Source organism: Microtus pennsylvanicus, chromosome 1, assembly GCF_037038515.1.
Source record: "Microtus pennsylvanicus isolate mMicPen1 chromosome 1, mMicPen1.hap1, whole genome shotgun sequence".
Lineage (NCBI taxonomy): Eukaryota > Metazoa > Chordata > Mammalia > Rodentia > Cricetidae > Microtus > Microtus pennsylvanicus.
The window spans coordinates 138,064,936-138,082,443 of record NC_134579.1 but is presented as its reverse complement, the minus strand read 5'-3'; the positions used below and the strand labels follow the sequence as shown (position 1 = coordinate 138,082,443).

The 17,508-nt window shown below is 49.1% G+C and overlaps 1 protein-coding gene across 2 annotated transcripts in view; it reads right to left on the bottom strand.

The window, feature by feature from the left end:
• The window catches only part of Axl (AXL receptor tyrosine kinase), a 29,342-nt gene that overhangs the window by 3,715 nt on the left and 8,119 nt on the right, over positions 1-17,508 (bottom strand). Inside the window, exons 5-18 of one of the 2 annotated variants that reach the window (XM_075988039.1) lie at positions 16,570-16,650; positions 16,340-16,455; positions 13,218-13,428; positions 12,805-12,944; positions 12,063-12,213; positions 11,820-11,846; positions 9,574-9,706; positions 9,208-9,299; positions 3,911-4,006; positions 3,688-3,765; positions 2,611-2,703; positions 2,117-2,238; positions 1,408-1,517; positions 243-402 (exon numbers count right to left, since the gene is read on the bottom strand). In XM_075988039.1, the coding sequence (XP_075844154.1) occupies positions 243-402; positions 1,408-1,517; positions 2,117-2,238; positions 2,611-2,703; positions 3,688-3,765; positions 3,911-4,006; positions 9,208-9,299; positions 9,574-9,706; positions 11,820-11,846; positions 12,063-12,213; positions 12,805-12,944; positions 13,218-13,428; positions 16,340-16,455; positions 16,570-16,650 (1,610 nt within the window). The remainder of the gene's footprint in view (positions 1-242; positions 403-1,407; positions 1,518-2,116; positions 2,239-2,610; positions 2,704-3,687; positions 3,766-3,910; positions 4,007-9,207; positions 9,300-9,573; positions 9,707-11,819; positions 11,847-12,062; positions 12,214-12,804; positions 12,945-13,217; positions 13,429-16,339; positions 16,456-16,569; positions 16,651-17,508) is intronic. The other variant, XM_075988047.1, reaches the window with a different exon arrangement.

Sequence of the window (17,508 nt, the reverse complement as noted above, 5' to 3'; positions counted from 1 at the left end):
TGCAAACACTGTATGGCACACTTGGTCACCACTGCTTCCTATCCTAAACTGCCCACCCTGCCACTATGCAGAGATGAACCTGCACATCTCTATATATTCTAGCCATGCACACATACTTTTCCTACATTCCCCAAACATGTCCAGGCCCCACAGACAGGTCCTGTGAGCCCTGGAGTTTCTCAGGTATGGTCACCCATTCCATGCCCTGCATGATCACCCACTCCTGGCTGGGGCATACCTACCACATCACTCTTGCTGGTGTAGACTCGATCTGCCAGACTTTCAATGGCAATCCACTTGACTGGCATCTTGGCGATGCGCCCTTGGCGGTAGTAGTCCCCGTTGTATATCTTCTTGGAGAGCCCGAAGTCTGCTACACACACGGACATGTTCTCATTCAGCCTGTTCAGATTCGGGGAAGCAATAAGGTCATCATGGGTCATGACTACCAGGAAGCCTGCTGGGTCTCAGATATGCCTTCACCTCTCACCAGACCCCACTGTCCTGATGGGGGTTGGGAGTCTGACTCCTGAGCACTCACCCTAGTCCCAAGGGGAAGTGCTTGCTTTACTTCTTCCTGCCAGGCTGAGTCTGGACAAAAGGGGCTTCTAGAAGATTTTTCAGCTTGAGTTTTTTAAATCAGTCTCGAGATCCTTTCAAACCTTGTGCTATGCAATGAGCTGCCCCTGCCTCCCTTCTCTTCACACTCTACATCCAAACCGTCCTTCAAGACATCAGTTTAGCCTGGTGTGGTGATGCACGCTTTTAATTCCAGCATCCAGGAGGCAGAGGCAGGGGATCTCGATGAGTTTAAGGCCAGCCTGGTCTACATTTCAGGGTTCAAGACAACTAAGGTTCTATCAAAACAAATAAACAACAGTAGAAACCGCAGTTTAGGACCTCCTTGCTGGCCTTTTACCATTTGGATGTGACGTGTCACCCTGAAAAGGGGGATGATGATGTGCTAAGGGCTTGGTCCCCAGCTGGTGGTGCTCCGGAGAGCTGCCCAGTGGGATGCTTGCTATCCATTCACTGGTTGGTTCACAGCTGAGTGGCTATCATGAGACAGTATCTAGTTGGAGGCAGTAGATTAGTAGTACCTCTGATGGGGCTCTGTGTCTCTCTGGTTTCCAGCTCCCTCAAGGTTAGCAGTTCCGCTTTACTACGCTGCCTGTTAACGATCCCACACCTCCCAACGGGTCATCCCAGGTGACTGTGGCCTGGAATCCCGAAAAGCCTGAACTGGAATCCACCTTTCCTCTTTCACTTGGTTATCTGTTTTGTTTTTGTCACAGCCACGAAAAGTTGATTACCACACCTGTCTGGGGCTCCAACCTTCAAGGGCTCCAGTCCCTCTTTCTTCCTGGGGAAGGGGAAAGAAGCTCTTCCAGCACACTTGCCACTCACATGCAGTTCCTGGCAGCCAGGTCTCGGTGTATGAATCTCTTGGTACTCAGGTACTCCATTCCACTGGCAATGTCGGCCATGAACTTCACCAGCATCTGAGTGGGCAGAAACTGAGGGGTGGGGAGGGGGTGGTAAGGCCGAGAGAAGGAGCGGTCTCACTCCTTAGCCCTCCTTCCCTCCTTGTGTGAGCCTAGCTGCATCTGCTGTGGTTCTCCATGGCTTTGAGAACATCAGCTTTTCCTGTAGCTTTTCCATAGATATAGGATCCTAGCAAATCTACCTCTCTCTGACTTGGTGGGTTATTGTTCTAGCCTTTGACATACACACCAGCGGGGGGGGGGGGAGGGGGCTGGGTGGATGAGGGTGGGGGGGGTCTTCCTGGTCTTCAGACCCTGGGCCCTGTTAAGTGGTAGGTTGGGATTGCTTCCTTCCTGGATCTCCCAATATCCCTCAGCCAGCAATTCCTTCAGTGTCACCCTTCAGTCAGGCCTTCCCTCCGCCCAAACTAATTCCCAGGCCTCCTTATCATTCTTTCTTCTGCATTTCCTCCGAGCACTTAATGCTCTCGCTTATTTCTGTTAACTTATTTATTGCTTTGTCTACCCCTGCAGTGCGGGATCTCGAGAGCGAGTCCACTGTGGCCTTCCTTCTCAGTAGCTGGTAGGCGGCCAGGGAATATGCATGGGCTGGAAGAAGGAAAGCCCCTCACCACTGGCTGGTCCCCGAGCCGGGAATACAGGAGGAAACTGTGTAGGTCTCCATGTTTCATGAAAGGCAAGATGACCACAGGTTCTGGGAAACCTTCTCGGTCAGAACCCTGGAAACAGACACCTGAGCCCCCCAGAGCAAGATCCGTCATTCCGGCTATCCAGAAAAAGGGGACCCAACCCCTCTCCCAGACAAACTCAGCCTTCCCCTTTCCCACCCCCTCAAATCTAATCTCCACATTGTTTGGGAGGTGGGTAGTAGGGACTCCAGCTTCAGAGAAGCCCTTTCCCAAGGATGTTTCCGGAGCCCTCCTGGGGACCTCAGCTATTTCTGGGAACAGGTCAGAGGTCACATTCCAAGTTGAGGGAGCAGAAGAAGGGGAGCTGGCTGATCCTGAAGGAGAGGGGGTGGGGGGCCTGGAAGTTTGATCTTTCCAGTACAGAATAGAGTGGTCTGTGCTCTGGGTGGCCCCAAGGGAACACACCCCTCCCTCACCAATGAGCCTCATGACGTTGGGGTGGTCGAATTCCTTCATGCAGACAGCTTCACTCAGAAAATCCTCCAGCTCTGATCTTGTGCAGATGGCAACTTAGGAGAGAAAGGGAGGTGAGCGACAAGGGAGAAAGAGGATGTCTCCTTCCCTCCTGATCCAGCATCATCACCCTCATCTTCATCATGTGTTATACTGAATCTTAAGATGCCAGGCTCACTGTCTTACCTGTGTTAAATGATTTTGTCTTCAATAGGTATGAGCTTATTATCCTCATAGTGTGAGCTTATTTGCTTATTTACGGGGTACCTAGGGAGGAGCCCAGGGTCTTGCAAAGGCAAGGCAATTCCCCTAGAGGGACAGTCTAGGCAAGGACTCTATTGGTGAGCCATGTTCTTAGTCCTTCCATGGCAAATTCTAACCAAACATTATTCTACTACTGAGCCATACCCTAGACCTTCACTGGGGGATTCTAGGCAGGGGCTCTACCACTGAGTCACACCCCAGCCCCTCACTGGAGGATTCTAGGCAGGGGCTCTACCACTGAGCCATATCCCAGCCCCTAACTGGGGGATTCTAGGCAGGGGCTCTACCACTGGGCCACACCCCAGCCCCTCACTGGGGGATTCTAGGCAGGGGCTCTACCACTGAGTCACCTGGTTTTCTTATTTTCAAACAAGGTGTCAAATGTTGGGGATATGGGTTTAGGCCACCTTTTTAGCCAATTTTAAAGACAAGGAAGGAGGCCCATGAGGTCTCTAACTCCCTCATGGAAACACTTGATTCTGTGTATTCTCAACTTCTTGCTGGCCATGGCTCTGGCAACAGTACCCTCCCTCTGCCCTTCAGCCTAGAGGTGGAAGAGACTTCCTGTTGTTGCTAATCTGTTTGTTTTGATGCCTGGGTTAGTATGTCTATCTGACCTCCATTTAACATGATAGCAGTGTCCCTGCATTCACTTCCTTCTATTCAAGGGCCTGGCATGGGCTCCATTTTCTAGCTGACGCTTTCCCAGGGTATAGGGAAAAGGCTCGCGTTAGGGACTGGGCCCTGCATGTGCACACACATGTTCACATACTCACTTTTCATTGTCTTCACAGCAACCTTGAGGATGGAGTCATCCTGGTTGAGCTGGCCCTCCATCACAGCACCAAACTCTCCTGTGGCAGAAGAAGGAAGACACTGACCTCAGCAGGACCCATGGGGACAGTGTTTCCTCCAGTTGGCTGAGAACTGGGGAGAGAGGAATCTCAGGGTTCTGGTGGGCCGGGTGTGTGTGTGTGTGTGTGTGTGTGTGTGACTCACCTTCACCCAGGGTCTTCCCCAAGGCCACCTTGTGCCGATCCACCATGACATCTCGTAGTTTCTCCTTCAGTTCTTCACTGATGCCCAGGCTGTTCACTGAAAAGAGTGGACAGCGCAGCATGGCAGGGTTGATGTCCAGGCCAGTATGTGCCCAGAGGGACCCATTGTTGGGTCACCGAACTACTTCTGCATTGCTTCAAATTTAGCTCCTGTCCCGAGCAGTCAATCTATCCCAGCTCGTGCGGCCTCTAAATCTGCCCTGTAGCAGCAGCCACAAGGTGAAAACCTGGCCACAATCTTGCTCCAGTGAGCACCCTAGTTGGTCCGTAGCCTCTGTACCAACTGTTAAACACAGTCACCAGAACAAAGAAACGCCAAGCGTTTGGAGAAGACGGAAAGTCTAGGGGGCTGGAGAGATGGCTCTGTGGTTAAGAGTGCTGACTGCTCTTCCAGAGGACCCAGGTTCAATTCCTACCACCCACATGGCAGTTAACAGCTGTCGGTAACTCCAAGATCTGACACCCTCAGATAGACATACATGCAGAAAAAACATCAATGCCAATAAAATAAAAATAAATAAATTATTAAAAAAAAACATGGGAAGTCTAGTAAGCTAATCACCCAGACTTGATAATTACACAGGCTACACAATTATCTAACTATTCCCCTGTATTCCAGAAACTGCACCCCATAAATATTATAATTATGTGATTACAAAATAAGTAAGATCAGGTATGATATAATATTCTTCTTGTCCTCTTCAGGGAGGAAAAACAGGCAAATTGCTGCGAGCTTGAGGCTAGACTGGGCTACATAAGGGGCCAGTCTCAAAAACACACATTTTTAACACTCAGAAAGCAGAGGCAGGCATATCTCTGTGAGTTTAAGGCCAGCGTGGCCTACATAATGAGTTTGAGGCCAGTAGGGGTTATATACTGAGATCCTGTCTCAAACAATAAACCACTACCAACAACAAAACAAAACAGTATCCATAATCTTCATATAAGAATATTATTAGGGTCGGGTGCTGGGTGATGGTGGCACACACCTTTAATCCCAGAACTTGGAAGGCAGAGACAGGTGGATCTCAGTGAGTTTGAGGCCAGCCTGGTATACAGTGCTAGTACCAGGATAGCCTCCAGAAAAACCCTGTCTCAAGGAAAAACAAACAAACAAACAACAACAATAAAATATTATTGGGTAGTGCAGAAGACACTGCATTCAGTTCATTTTTAAAAAGGTCTTAATATGCAGTTCAACCTACCTAGCTATGCTCTCAGCCCCTCACTGGGGGATTCTAGGCAGGGACTCTACCACTGAGCCACACCCCAGCCCCTCACTGGGGGATTCTAGGCAGGGGCTCTACCACTGAGCCACACCCCAGCCCCTCACTGGGGGATTCTAGGCAGGGGCTCTACCACTGAGCCACTCCCCCAGCCCCTCACTAGGGGATTCTAGGCAAAGGCTCTACCACTGAGCATTGAGCTACATCTCCAGGCCTCGTATATATATATATATATATATATATATATATATATATATATATATATATATACATATGTGTGTGTGTGTGTGTGTGTGTATACATATGTATACATATATATATACATATAGTACACAATATATGCCTGCAGGCCAGAAGAGGGCACCAGACCTCATTATAGATGGTTGTGAGCCACCGTGTGGTTGCTGGGAATTGAACTCAGGACCTCTGGAATAGCAAGCAATGCTCTTAACCATTGAGTCATCTCTCCAGCCCCCCTCCAGACCTGTTTTTACTTTTTCTTTTGAGACAGTCTTCACTAAGTTACATGGGCTAGGCTTGAACTCAACCTAGCCCAGGCAAGCCTTAAGCTCTTAATGTTCCGACTTTAGCCTCCCACTATCTGCAACCATGTCCTGTTTAAGGTAATAGTTTATTTTAGTTTTGATTTTTGTTTATGTATATGTATGCATGGGTGTTTTGTCTGCAAGTGTATCTGTGCACCATGTGTATACAGTACCCATGGAGGCCAGAAGAGGGCATTAGATACCCTGGCACAGGAGATCTTGCTGTTTGTGAGCAACCATGTGGTGGCCTGGAATCGAATCCAGGATCTCTGGAAGGACAGCCAACGCTCTTAACTACTGAGTTATCTCTCCAGCCCCTGACAATAGCTTTTTAAAAACACAATAACACACAAGCATATGTTTCTTTGTCTACAGGTTGTTGATGATATTATTATAGATCAGGGAGCCTCAGGGAAACTCCCTTGAAAGTTTATGAAGAATGAGGGTGCAAAAGAAGAAGCAGGATCTTGGTGACGATGCTACTGTGAAAATCACTTTGACCTCATGGATGTCCAGCCCAGGTCTCAGGAACCTCTCGGGACCAGGCTCATGCTGCGAGAACTGAGGCTGTGTATTACCCCATCGAATCACTGTGGCCTTCCTACTGCTGTCGCCTCTCTTCGTAAATAAATGTCTTTCCCAGACCTTCCCAACATCCCCCGGGACCCTGGCAGTCTGTGTGCTAGATCTAGACTTAGCTCTGGGTTTCAGTTTCCCCACTTGGAAAGCTGAGGCACTTTCATGAGTGGTGCCTCCGAAGGGCCTCCTTAGCTGGGACCTTCTGTGAGTCCATGATTTACAGGGACTTTGGTTCTAAGACCTCGTGATTTTCAAAACTATAAGAGGCTCAGTGCTGAGCATATTGTTTTTCAGACCAAGACTAAGTCTATCAATTCTATGGATTTTTTTCTAACGTTCTGTAGTTCCAAGAGGCCATTTCAGGGTGTGGTGGTTAGGAGTACTGACTTCAAGTCGTATATGATGGCATATGCATGTAATCCCAGAATACGGGAAGCTGAGGCAGGAGGATGGCAAGTTCAAGGCTAGCCTGAGCTACATGCTGAGACACTGCCTCAAAAAGTCAATAGTATACATCACTGTGCTACCCTGCTTGCCGAGGAGATGCAAGGCCCTGAGTTACAGCTCCAGGAAAGAGGGATAGGGAGGGGAGGAGTAAAAGAGGGAGGGAAGGAAGAAAGAAAGGAGAGAGGGAGGAGGAGGAGAGAGATCCTGGGAAAGAGGGATAGGGAGGGGGAAGGAGTAAAAGATAGAGGGAGAGAAAAAAGAAGAGAGGGAGGAGGAGAGAGAGAGAGATCCCAGGAAAGAGGGATAGGGAGTGGGGAGGAGCAAAAGATGGAGGGAGGGAAGAAAGGAGGGAGGAAGAGAGGAGGAGGAGGAAAGAGAGAAAGCGTCGGAAGAAGTTGGGGGCAGTAGGATCAGAACTTTATAAGGATCTTGGCTACATAGAAAGTTTAAGGGCAGCCTGAGATCCCATCAAAAATAAACAAAACCAAACAGAAACGACGTCAGAAGGAAACGGGATGGGTTTAAATCTCACTTGAACACATTTAAACAAACTGTGGGACACTGAGCAAATTGCTTAGCTACTCTATGCTACCGCTCCCTCATTTTTGAGGTGAGGGTGAGAACAGGCACCCATGCCTTTGGGTTTCGAGGATCAAATGAGGTGAAGCGTATAGAAGTGTGGAGGTGGGGGTGGGGGAATACTGTGCCACTGTCATTGTCTTCATCATCCACGTCAAGATCATCTATCATCACCACCTTCATTATCACCATCACCATGAGACACTTCCCCAAGAACTTGTGGCTCTTAGAGTTTGGTCTTCCTAAGATTTACTGTGTCGACCAGGCAGTGATGATGCACGCACTCGGAAGGGAGAGGCAGGCGGATCTTGAGTTTGAGGCCAGCCTGGTCTATAGGAATGAGCTCCAGGACAGGCTCCAAAGTTACACAGAGAAACCCTGTCTCAAAAAACCAGAAAAAAATATTTACTATGTCTGAGAACCACTGATCCTAGCATAGTGACCCATGTCCCAGTGCTCAGGAGGTGGGGACAGGAAGGTTACAAGTTTGTGGCTAGCTTTAGTTACAGAGTGAGACTGATTTGGAAGAAGAGGAGGAGGGGGAGGAGGAGGAGGAGGAAGAAGAGGGGAGAAGGAAGAGGAAGAAAGGGAGAGAGAATGAATGAAAAGGAAAAGAGTCAGGTGTCTCAGCTCATGTCTACAATCCCAGCACTTGGAAGATGGAGGCAAAAACAGTTGAAGTCTAGCCTGGGCTTCTTCTCAAAACAAACAAAACCAAAAATACATAAATGTCAACCTGGCAGAATCTTGAATTTTTTAGGCCACAAGCCTCTGGGCATGCATTGGAGGGAGTTTCTGAATTAGGAGTTGAGGTAGGAAGGACCCACCTTAAACGTGGGCTGCACCATTCCTTGGGATGGGTGGACTGAATAACAGGGAGAAATCAAACTGAGCACGAAGGCTTCATCTGTCTGTGCTTCCTGACTGCAGACAGAAATTGACCAGCTTTCTAATGCTTCAGCTGCCCGAGTCATACCCTCAAACTCTGAGCCAAAATTAACCCTTTCTTCTATAAGCTGTTTTTGTCACAGGGGTGAGAACACACAACACCCTGCCGTCTACTGTTCTAAAGTTGTGTGTGGTTCAGGCTTCACTATCCCTGAGGTTCTAATATCCTTGTGTTCTAAAGACCTTCAGAAACGTCTGTCTCATGCATCTACAGAATCTCAGACCACCTACAGAGACCCGATGTGGGATTCCCCTCTGTATGTTGTGAATATGTTTTGTTGCCATTGGTTAATAAAGAAGCTGCTTTTGGCCAATGACTTAACAGAATATAGCCAGGCTGGAAGACATATAGAGAAAAAGTAGGTGGAGTCAAGGGGATGCCAAGTAGCCACCGCCAAAGGAGACAGATGCCCGGGAACTTTACCGGTAAACCACAAAGCTTGTGGTAATACACACATTAATAGAAATGGGCTAATTTAAGATGTAAGAGCTAGGGCTGGAGAGATGGCTCAGTGGTTAAGGGCATTGCCTACTCTTCCAAAGGTCTTGAGTTCAATTCCCGGCAACCACATGGTGGCTCAAAACTTGGTGCCCTCTTCTAACCTGCAGGCATACATGAAGACAGAATATTGTGTACATAATAAGTAAATAAATAAATATTTTTTAAAAATATGTAAGAGCTAGCTAGAAAGACGCTTAAGTTATTGGGCATGCAGTGATCTAATTAATGCCGTTTTCTGTGTAATTATTTTGGGTCTGGATGGCCGGGAATGAACAAGCAGCCTCTGCCAACAGAAACCCAACTCTCTCTCTCTCTCTCTCTCTCTCTCTCTCTCTCTCTCTCTCTCTCTCTCTCTCCCGTATTTAAGCGACTGAGTGACCCGTGCATGGAAGGAGACATGGAGTTCACTTACAGGTGGCTTCGGTGGTCCGGCGACTGTAGGACTTTCGGACACGATACCTGACTACCAGTTCACCTCTTTCCATTGTTGGCTCGAACACCTCCCTAGAGGGAGAAGGGGAGAGATGAACAGAATGACGACGTGGAAGCCTTCCAGTGGGGACAACAGCAAGCACCAGTGCACTCCCAAGCTGAGCTTCTCTCCTCTAGTGCTTACTGAACACATCTGGACCAGCACCATCCATCCTTTCCTAAGGTATCCTCATCCTCATTCAGATCCTTCACACACACAGACGTACACACACTCCTCCTTGGTCTTCCATGACTCCAGCCTCTCCATCCCCATCCACAGAGCCTCTCCCACGGAGTTCTAACTCACCCATAGCGGGTCTCCTTCTTCCTCCGATGGACAAGGAACAGGGCCAAGATGAGGACGCAGGCAGCGGCCACAACTGCTCCCAGCAACACATACCACCAGGGCCACGAGAAGGCGGGAGGTGGGGGTTCACTCACTGTCAGGGGGTATGGGGGGACAGATCATGGCTAAGGTTCCTGGATCCAGTTCCCTGGGGCCCCGAGAGGGAGTGACATGGAAGGGAGGCTGGAGTGTGAAATCAGTGGAAAGGAAAGATCAGATGTGCACACCATGGGTATGAGTGTGCATGCAGATGTGTATATATACAGTGGGTATGAGTGTGCAGATGTGTATATATACAGTGGGTATGAGTGTGCAGATGTGTATATATACAGTGGGTATGAGTGTGCAGATGTGTATATATACAGTGGGTATGAGTGTGCAGATGTGTATATATACAGTGGGTATGAGTGTGCAGATGTGTATATATACAGTGGGTATGAGTGTGCAGATGTGTATATATACAGTGGGTATGAGTGTGCAGATGTGTATATATACAGTGGGTATGAGTGTGCAGATGTGTATATATACAGTGGGTATGAGTGTGTAGATGTGTATATATGCAGTGGGTATGACTGCAGATATGCATATAAAGGGTATGAGTTTTGATACAGGCTAGCTTCAAATTTAGTTGTAGCCAAGGATGACCTTTAAGCTCTGATCCGCCTGCTTCCATCTCCTGAGCACTGGCATTACAGGCATATATCACCATGCCTTGTTTATGCAGTGCTGAGTATGGGTCCCAGGGCCTCGTGCATGCTAGGCAAGTACTTAACCAACTGAGCTACGGTCCCGCCTCTTTTCTTTTTCCTTTTAGGTTTGTTGTAGCTCAGGATGGCTTGAACTCCTAATCCGTCTCCCTCCATAGCCTAAGTGCTGGGATTGCAAGCGTGCACCGTCATGACAGGCTGTCAGCAATGATCTCTAAGAATGTGATTCAGCATGAGAAGAGCGTGGTGAACATGCAAAGTGTGTGAACTGGCAAATGAGGAGAATAGGAAGAGCACAGGGAAAGGATGGGCGTACAACAGAGCATGGGAGGATTTGAGTGTGGTCGTGTGTGTGTGTGTGTGTGTGTGTGTGTGTGTGTGTGTAGGAGGAGGACAGAGGGAGGAGACAGAGAGAAAGGTAACAGGACTACTAAGGGTGAGGGCATTTGGGATAAGGTGGGTAAAATTCCTGGAAAAGAAGCTATAGTCTATGGGACAGCTGTGGACTGTCCATTTTTCAGTGGCTGCAATTATGTCGTGTGCAGTTGTGGATGTAAGGCACACACAGAGTATTCGCATAGACACTGAACATAACTGGGCATGGTGGTGCCTGCCTTTAAGAGTTTCAGGCCAGCCTAGTCTACATATAAAGTTCCAGACTAGTCAGGGGCTACATAGTGAGACCCTGACTCAAAACAGAAGTCGAGAGCACAATGGACATGTGTGAGGAACGAAGGGTTGTAACAGGCTCGAGAGGAGGGCGAGTGAGGGGGAAGTATGAGCGGATCTGCGAAGAGCATTTAAAGAAAGTGAGTTGCGTTCTGAGTGGAGGCACAACAGTGCCCGAAGGGTCCAATGGAAGTAGGTAGAATGTTTGAGAATTGCTGAAGAAATATTTGAAAGAGAACCTCTCTCCTTCTTTCTCCTCCCTCCTTCTCTTTTCTTCCATTCTTCCCTCCTCCTTCCCTCCCTCCCTTCCTTCCATTGCTCTGTCTATTCATCCCTCATACCTTCCACCCACCCATTTATCCATTGGCCTGTCCATATATGCATTCATCTATATGTATACCAACTCACACTCCATATGCCCATCCAACATGCATCCGTTTATCCTGTCCGTCAACTCACTACTTGAGATCTGCCTCTGCATCCTAAGTGCTGGGATCTGTGCTCCGCTACCCTTCAGTCTTTTCCCCCACACACATACATCTATCTATCTTTGTGTCTATCAACCCCGTCTCTGCATACCCATCCATTCATGCATGCATCAAACCATTCGGTGTATATTAATTCACCCCTCACATACCCATGTGTCCCTGAATCTATCCACTCAACCCATTCACTGGGTCATTCTAGACACCTCCATCCAGGACCACAGATATCAAAGAAGTGGAGGATTAGAGCAACATGCTTGGGAGGCATGAAGGGAGTGTGGAAAGTACGTATGACCCTCACTGCATGTTGAAGGGAGGGAAAGAGAGGGGATGCAAAAGCCCTTACCCAGATGGTGGAGTGGCTGTCCTTGCCCTGTGAGGAGAAAGGACAGAGGGGGGATGTGCTCAGAGAAGGCAAAACTGGCATGACACAGTGAACGGTTTGACGGAGGCTCTGTGTTGGACTCAGGGTGGGAACAGACTCTAAGTTGGGGGGAGCATCCAGAGGCGTGGGGAGCAAATCAAGGGTGCCAGAAAGAGGCAATCCCAAGGGCAGCTGGAAGGGACCTGGGCATGGCTGTGAAGTTACCTGGGCGCCAGGGCTCCAGGGGCACAGGAAGGCTCCAGGGCCCATCCCCAGCAGAAGTATAGGCTGCCACAGACACAGTCAGGTTAGCCACAGGCCTGTCCTCCCGAAGTTTCAGGGTCACCTCTCGCTTTAGTCCTATGTCCATAAGTACCTAGGAAGTCCAGAGGTGACATCAGGAAGATTGTTTAGGTCCAGAACTCCTAAGACTACAGCCTCAACTCTTCCTCATCCTTAGCCCCTCATCTCCACCCCGTCTCCATATCTCTAGCCCTGTGCATTCTGGAATGCCAACTGCATAGAGCAGGGACTCCACCTCATTCCTAGCCACATCTTTAGCTCCAAACAGCATTTGGCACCAGGCACAGCTCAGGTTTTGTTGAAGAAACAAAATCTCATTTTTTTCACTTCCATCCAACCTCTTCTAACTTTCCACCCCCTCTCTCCACCTTGGGGTATACCTAGCCCAGATAAAACATTTGTATAAATTAAAGAAGTACCCCTTCCATAAGATGCTGTAAAGCTTACAATACCAAGCCCAAGAAGGTGCTTTTACAGTGCTCACAAAAAGACACTCCTTAGCTCCTGTCTTGTGGACCCATTTAGGATCCTCGGCATTGCCTTAGTAGGCATGGTGCAATGTATAGTACCCGACTTGCACAGCTGCCTGTGTCTACTTTGTCACCTCTTCCCCAGTTCCCTCTTCCCACAACCATTCCACCCTAACCCAGCCAGCAGCACCCACCTCGGGGGTGTCCTGGCCTCGATATGCCAACCGGTACCCTAACAGGGTTCCCTGCAGGGGCACCCTTGGCTCCTGCCAACGCACGAGGGCCTGGCTCCCATTCCGCATGGCGCTAACGTTCTCAGGGGGGCCCAAGGGCACTGGAGGACAGGGAAGAGGGAAGATGGTACCCCCACCTCTTCCTGACCCCCTCCCCTGTTCCCAAGAAGTGGGGCAGGTTGCAAAGAGCACACGCGTGGGCAATTTTTGCAGGCCTTCCATGAGCGGAAGTTCAGGGAGAGATCTGGGGAGAGGCCAGCAGGCAGGGGTCAGGGGCTGGACAAGGAGACTAAGGCCATGTGGGGTAACGGGGTGAGAGAAGAAGCTTGCACAAAGCAAAGCACAATGGCATCTTCCTCCCAAGACCTTCTTACCTCCTTCTGTGGTCTCCACAGGAAGCCAATGGGTCCAGGGCGAGGGGCCCTGGCTGCTGGTGCAGGATACCCGGATGTGATATGGGGTATGAGGAAGGAGCTTTTCCAGCCGAAGCTGGTGAGGGGGCACAGATACTTGCAATGTGAGAGGTTCTTCTGGAGGATCTGGCTCTCCCAGCCAGACGCCCACCCCATCGTCTGACAGTACAGCCTGAGGATCGGGAAGACATGAGGACCAGAGAACAGTCTCACCACTCTTGATTGTGGTTCCAGTGAGACTATATAACTTTGTTATAGTATCTATATAGTAGATATGTGGGTGTGTGTCTCTCTCTATGTGTGCATCTGAGTATGCAGTTGTCTCCGAGTGTGTACACACCTCTTTGCATTCGCATGCATGTATATTGTAACTTCCCAACAGGACAGCATGGACAGACATTCAGATTTGCAAAGAAGCCATATGGTCTCACCATCCATGTCTTGCCATTTGCAAAAGCCACCTCTGGCAAGACTCCCTTTGCCCTTTCCGAGCCTCAACTTCCTCATTTAGAGGACCAGAGCTACCTTGAAAGAAAGGTACAAGCTGAAGGAGTGGTTCAGGGTAGAGCACTTGTCCAGTGCACACACTGGGTCCCCAGTGTCACACAGACAAACACCCATAAACAAAGCCCCAAAGCAACAACAAAAAGACCAGACCAAACAAACACATAAACAAAAAGATTAACTGTCGTTGTGGAACTGGTGTGGGTGACACACCCCCATAATCCCAGCTCTCAGTGAGGCGGAAGTCTCACCAATTCAAGGACAGCCTTGTCTCAGAAAAAAAAAAAAATCTTATCTTGAAAAAAAATGAATCAGGGCCAGGCAGTGGTATGCCTTTAATCCCAGCACTAGGGAAGCAGAGGCAGGGAGATCTTGTGAGTTCAGGGGCAGCCTGGTCTATAAAACGAGTTCCAGGACAGTTAGAACTATACAGAAAAATCTTTTCTTGAAAAACAAAAAGAAAAACAAAAAGCCAGTCTCCAGATCTTTCTCCTTATTGAGTGACAAGGGGACTTGTCATATGTCAAACGTTGTAGATTAGTTTGTCTATACAGAATAATCTCACTTTGCTCTCTCCCTGACTTCTTTTTTTCTGAACTAGTGTCACTATGTATCCCTGGCTGGTGTGGAACTTGCTACATAGACCAATCTGGCTTCAAACTCAAGCCATCCACCTGCCTCTTACTCTCCAGAGACAGAGACAAAAGGCATATTCCACTATGCCTGGTGGTGTTGTTGTTGTTACAATTATTTATTTGTGAGTGTGAGTATGTGCATTGCAGGACAAATTCTGTGAGTCAGTTCTTTCCTACTACACTTGGGTCCTGGGAATTGATTTCCTTTACCTGCTGAGCCATCTTGCTGGCCCCCACATTGTTTTTTGAGACAGGGTCTCTCAATAGGATGTGGAACTCACTGATCTGCCATCTCCATCTGCCCAGTACTGGTATCACAAGTGTGTTCCACTACGCTCTTCTCTTTGGTGTTGGTTTGAGGGATCAAACTCACGTCCTCAAGGTTGCATGCTAAGCACTGTGCTGACTGAGACATACCCCAACCCCCCTTTCTTGACGTGACTGGAGACAAACCCAAAGGTCTCATACATGTCACGCAAATATTTAACCACTAAACTATACCTCAGCCCCGCAAAATATTTTTCAAGTGCCTACTATGTGCTAAGACCTTGTTAAGCCTCCTGTTCGTGAGTAAGGACACCCAATTCCTCTTCTCCACTTATAGGCTCAATTCTTTTTCACCTTCCAATTTTATAGATGGTGAGGTTGAGGCCCAGAATTTCAGTAGCTTTCCCAAAGTGACACAGTCCCCAGAGGGAGGGTGACACTGGTATTACAAGATCTGAGGAGGAGGCAGGCCAATGGTGGGAAGCAGGAGGGGACAGGCCTGCTCTCTGACCTACAGTGACAGACGGGAAGAGGAACCTCTGCCAGGACAAAGGGGAGATGGGTGCAGACAGTGGGCTCAAACCCACTCCTACTTCTCTTTTCCCTGGGACAGCCATGACCCTCCCTCAGGAACTGTCCAGCCTGAGCCTGTGGCAGCAGGAAGTGAGACCTGGAGAGGGAGGAACACACACTTCTGCTTTTCTTGGGCACTGCCTGGATGTGGGTAGGAGTGCAGCTGTGGCCTGACCGACACTGGAGGTCTTTCAAGTTGGAGAAACTTCAGGATTGAATCTCAGTTTTGGTCTTCTAGCTAGGGGGTGGCCATTTTCCTTCCTGAATCTCTCAGTTCTATACCTTGAAAGAGAACGCCTCTCTGTGGTAAATTCTAGGCAGGGGCTCTACCACTGAGCCACACTTCCAGCCCCTTGGGATTCTAGGCAGGGGCTCTACCACTGAGCCATGCCCCCAGCCCCTCACTGGGGGATTCTAGGCAAGGGCTCTCCCACTGAGCCATACTTTCAACTTTTAACATCTTTTATTTTGAGATAGTCTTGCTATGTTGCCCAGGATAGCTCTAAACTCTTCATCTCTTGCTCTCAAATGCTGGCATAAGAGGCCTGTACCATTATAACTGGGCTGTTATATATTCCATCAAACAGCCTCATCAGTCTGACTTATATACTAGGCAACACTGGGGTGACCATGTGACTAACAGTATTGTCCTCAGAGAGCCCAAATGCCAGAGGGGGACAGACCTGCTACAGACAGTGACACCCTAGAGTGGTCAGGGCGAAGACAGCAAGTATATAGTGCTGTGGATGGAACAGCCACAAGTCCTGCTGGCTCAGAGCTCCCCATCTGGCCAAAGTTAATATCATCAGTTAATAGTCCATAATACATCTCCAGACACTGCTTTAAGTTGGCTACTTGCCTTCATTTACTGAATTCTCATTCCTATCCCATAACTATTACCCTCATGCCCATCTTAGAGATGGGAGAACTGAGGTCCACAATGGTAATGGGATTTTCTCAAGTCCACACAGCCCACAGGTAAGGTGGGGATTAAAACCCAGGACACTTGAATTAACTGGTGTCCTTGTTCTCTCCCAACACTGGTGTGGCAGGGCTGGTTTTCCGTGGGCACGGATGGAAGCGATCAGTGTCAGAGGGTCTCACCTGCAGGTTGCAGTGGGTAAGAGGGTAGATGCCACTCAGGCCAGGGGTCCAAGCTATTTCTAGCTCCGTGGGATGTCTTGAAACCACGTGGAGATGGCGAGGTCTCTGGGGGAGCACTGTGGACAGATGAGGGAAAGGCTGACTCTTGGAAACCGTCCCCCAAAGCTGGCCACATTCCCTCCATCTTCTCTGACCTCTCGTCCAGCCTCCCCAAAGCCTCTTGCTGTCACCTGTGATAGTGGCTGTGCGGGAGGTGGTGACGCCCTTGGCATTGTGGGCTTCACAGGAGAAAGAAGACGTCTTGTTCAGGCCTGGGGAAGAATATGAGAAAGCAGTCTAGTGTCACGTGGGGGAAGGAGAGACCCCAGGCTATGCTGAGCTTCCACACCTTGCTTGGCCTGGCCAGGTCAGTCCAGCCCACCTACTCCGCATGGAACGGAAGTGCAGGGGAAAGAGAACAACATGTTAGGAACACGGATTCCTTTCCCAGACACCAGTCTTATGCCTCACTACCTGAATGCAGGAACACACATGGCCCATGCAGGCTCACATAGTTACACTGTCATACCCAGACAGTGGTCCACACAGCCACATACACACATATACGGGTACACACAGAAACACGCATGCTTACATACATATACGCAGACACACACACACACTCAACTCACACAGACTCATTAAGACACATGAAGCGCTCACATCTGCCGAGCCAGACAGTACACGCCTGTCATTTCAGATAATTAGCAAGCTGAGGCAGGGGGATCTCAAATTCAAGCCTGCCTGGCAGTGTGAGTACAGGACTCAGTCTCAAAATTAGACGATAAACACAGATTGAAAGGGGCTGGAAAGGTGGCTCAGTGGTTAAGAGCACTGACTGCTCTTGCAGAGGACCTGGGTTCAGTTCCCAGCACACACATGGCAGCTCATGACTGCCTATAATGCCAGTTCCAGGGGATCCAATGCCCTCTCTGACCTCCATTATCACAGCTTGCATGTGGTCCACACACCTACACTCAGGCACATACACATACATATAAAAGAAATAAATAGCGGAACGAAAGCAAGATTCTGGATGTGGCTCAGTGGTGGAGTACTTTCCCACGGAGTGGAAGGCCCTGGGTTCAGTCACCATCACTGCAGAGAAAGGGAACCGGGCCCTTGCACAC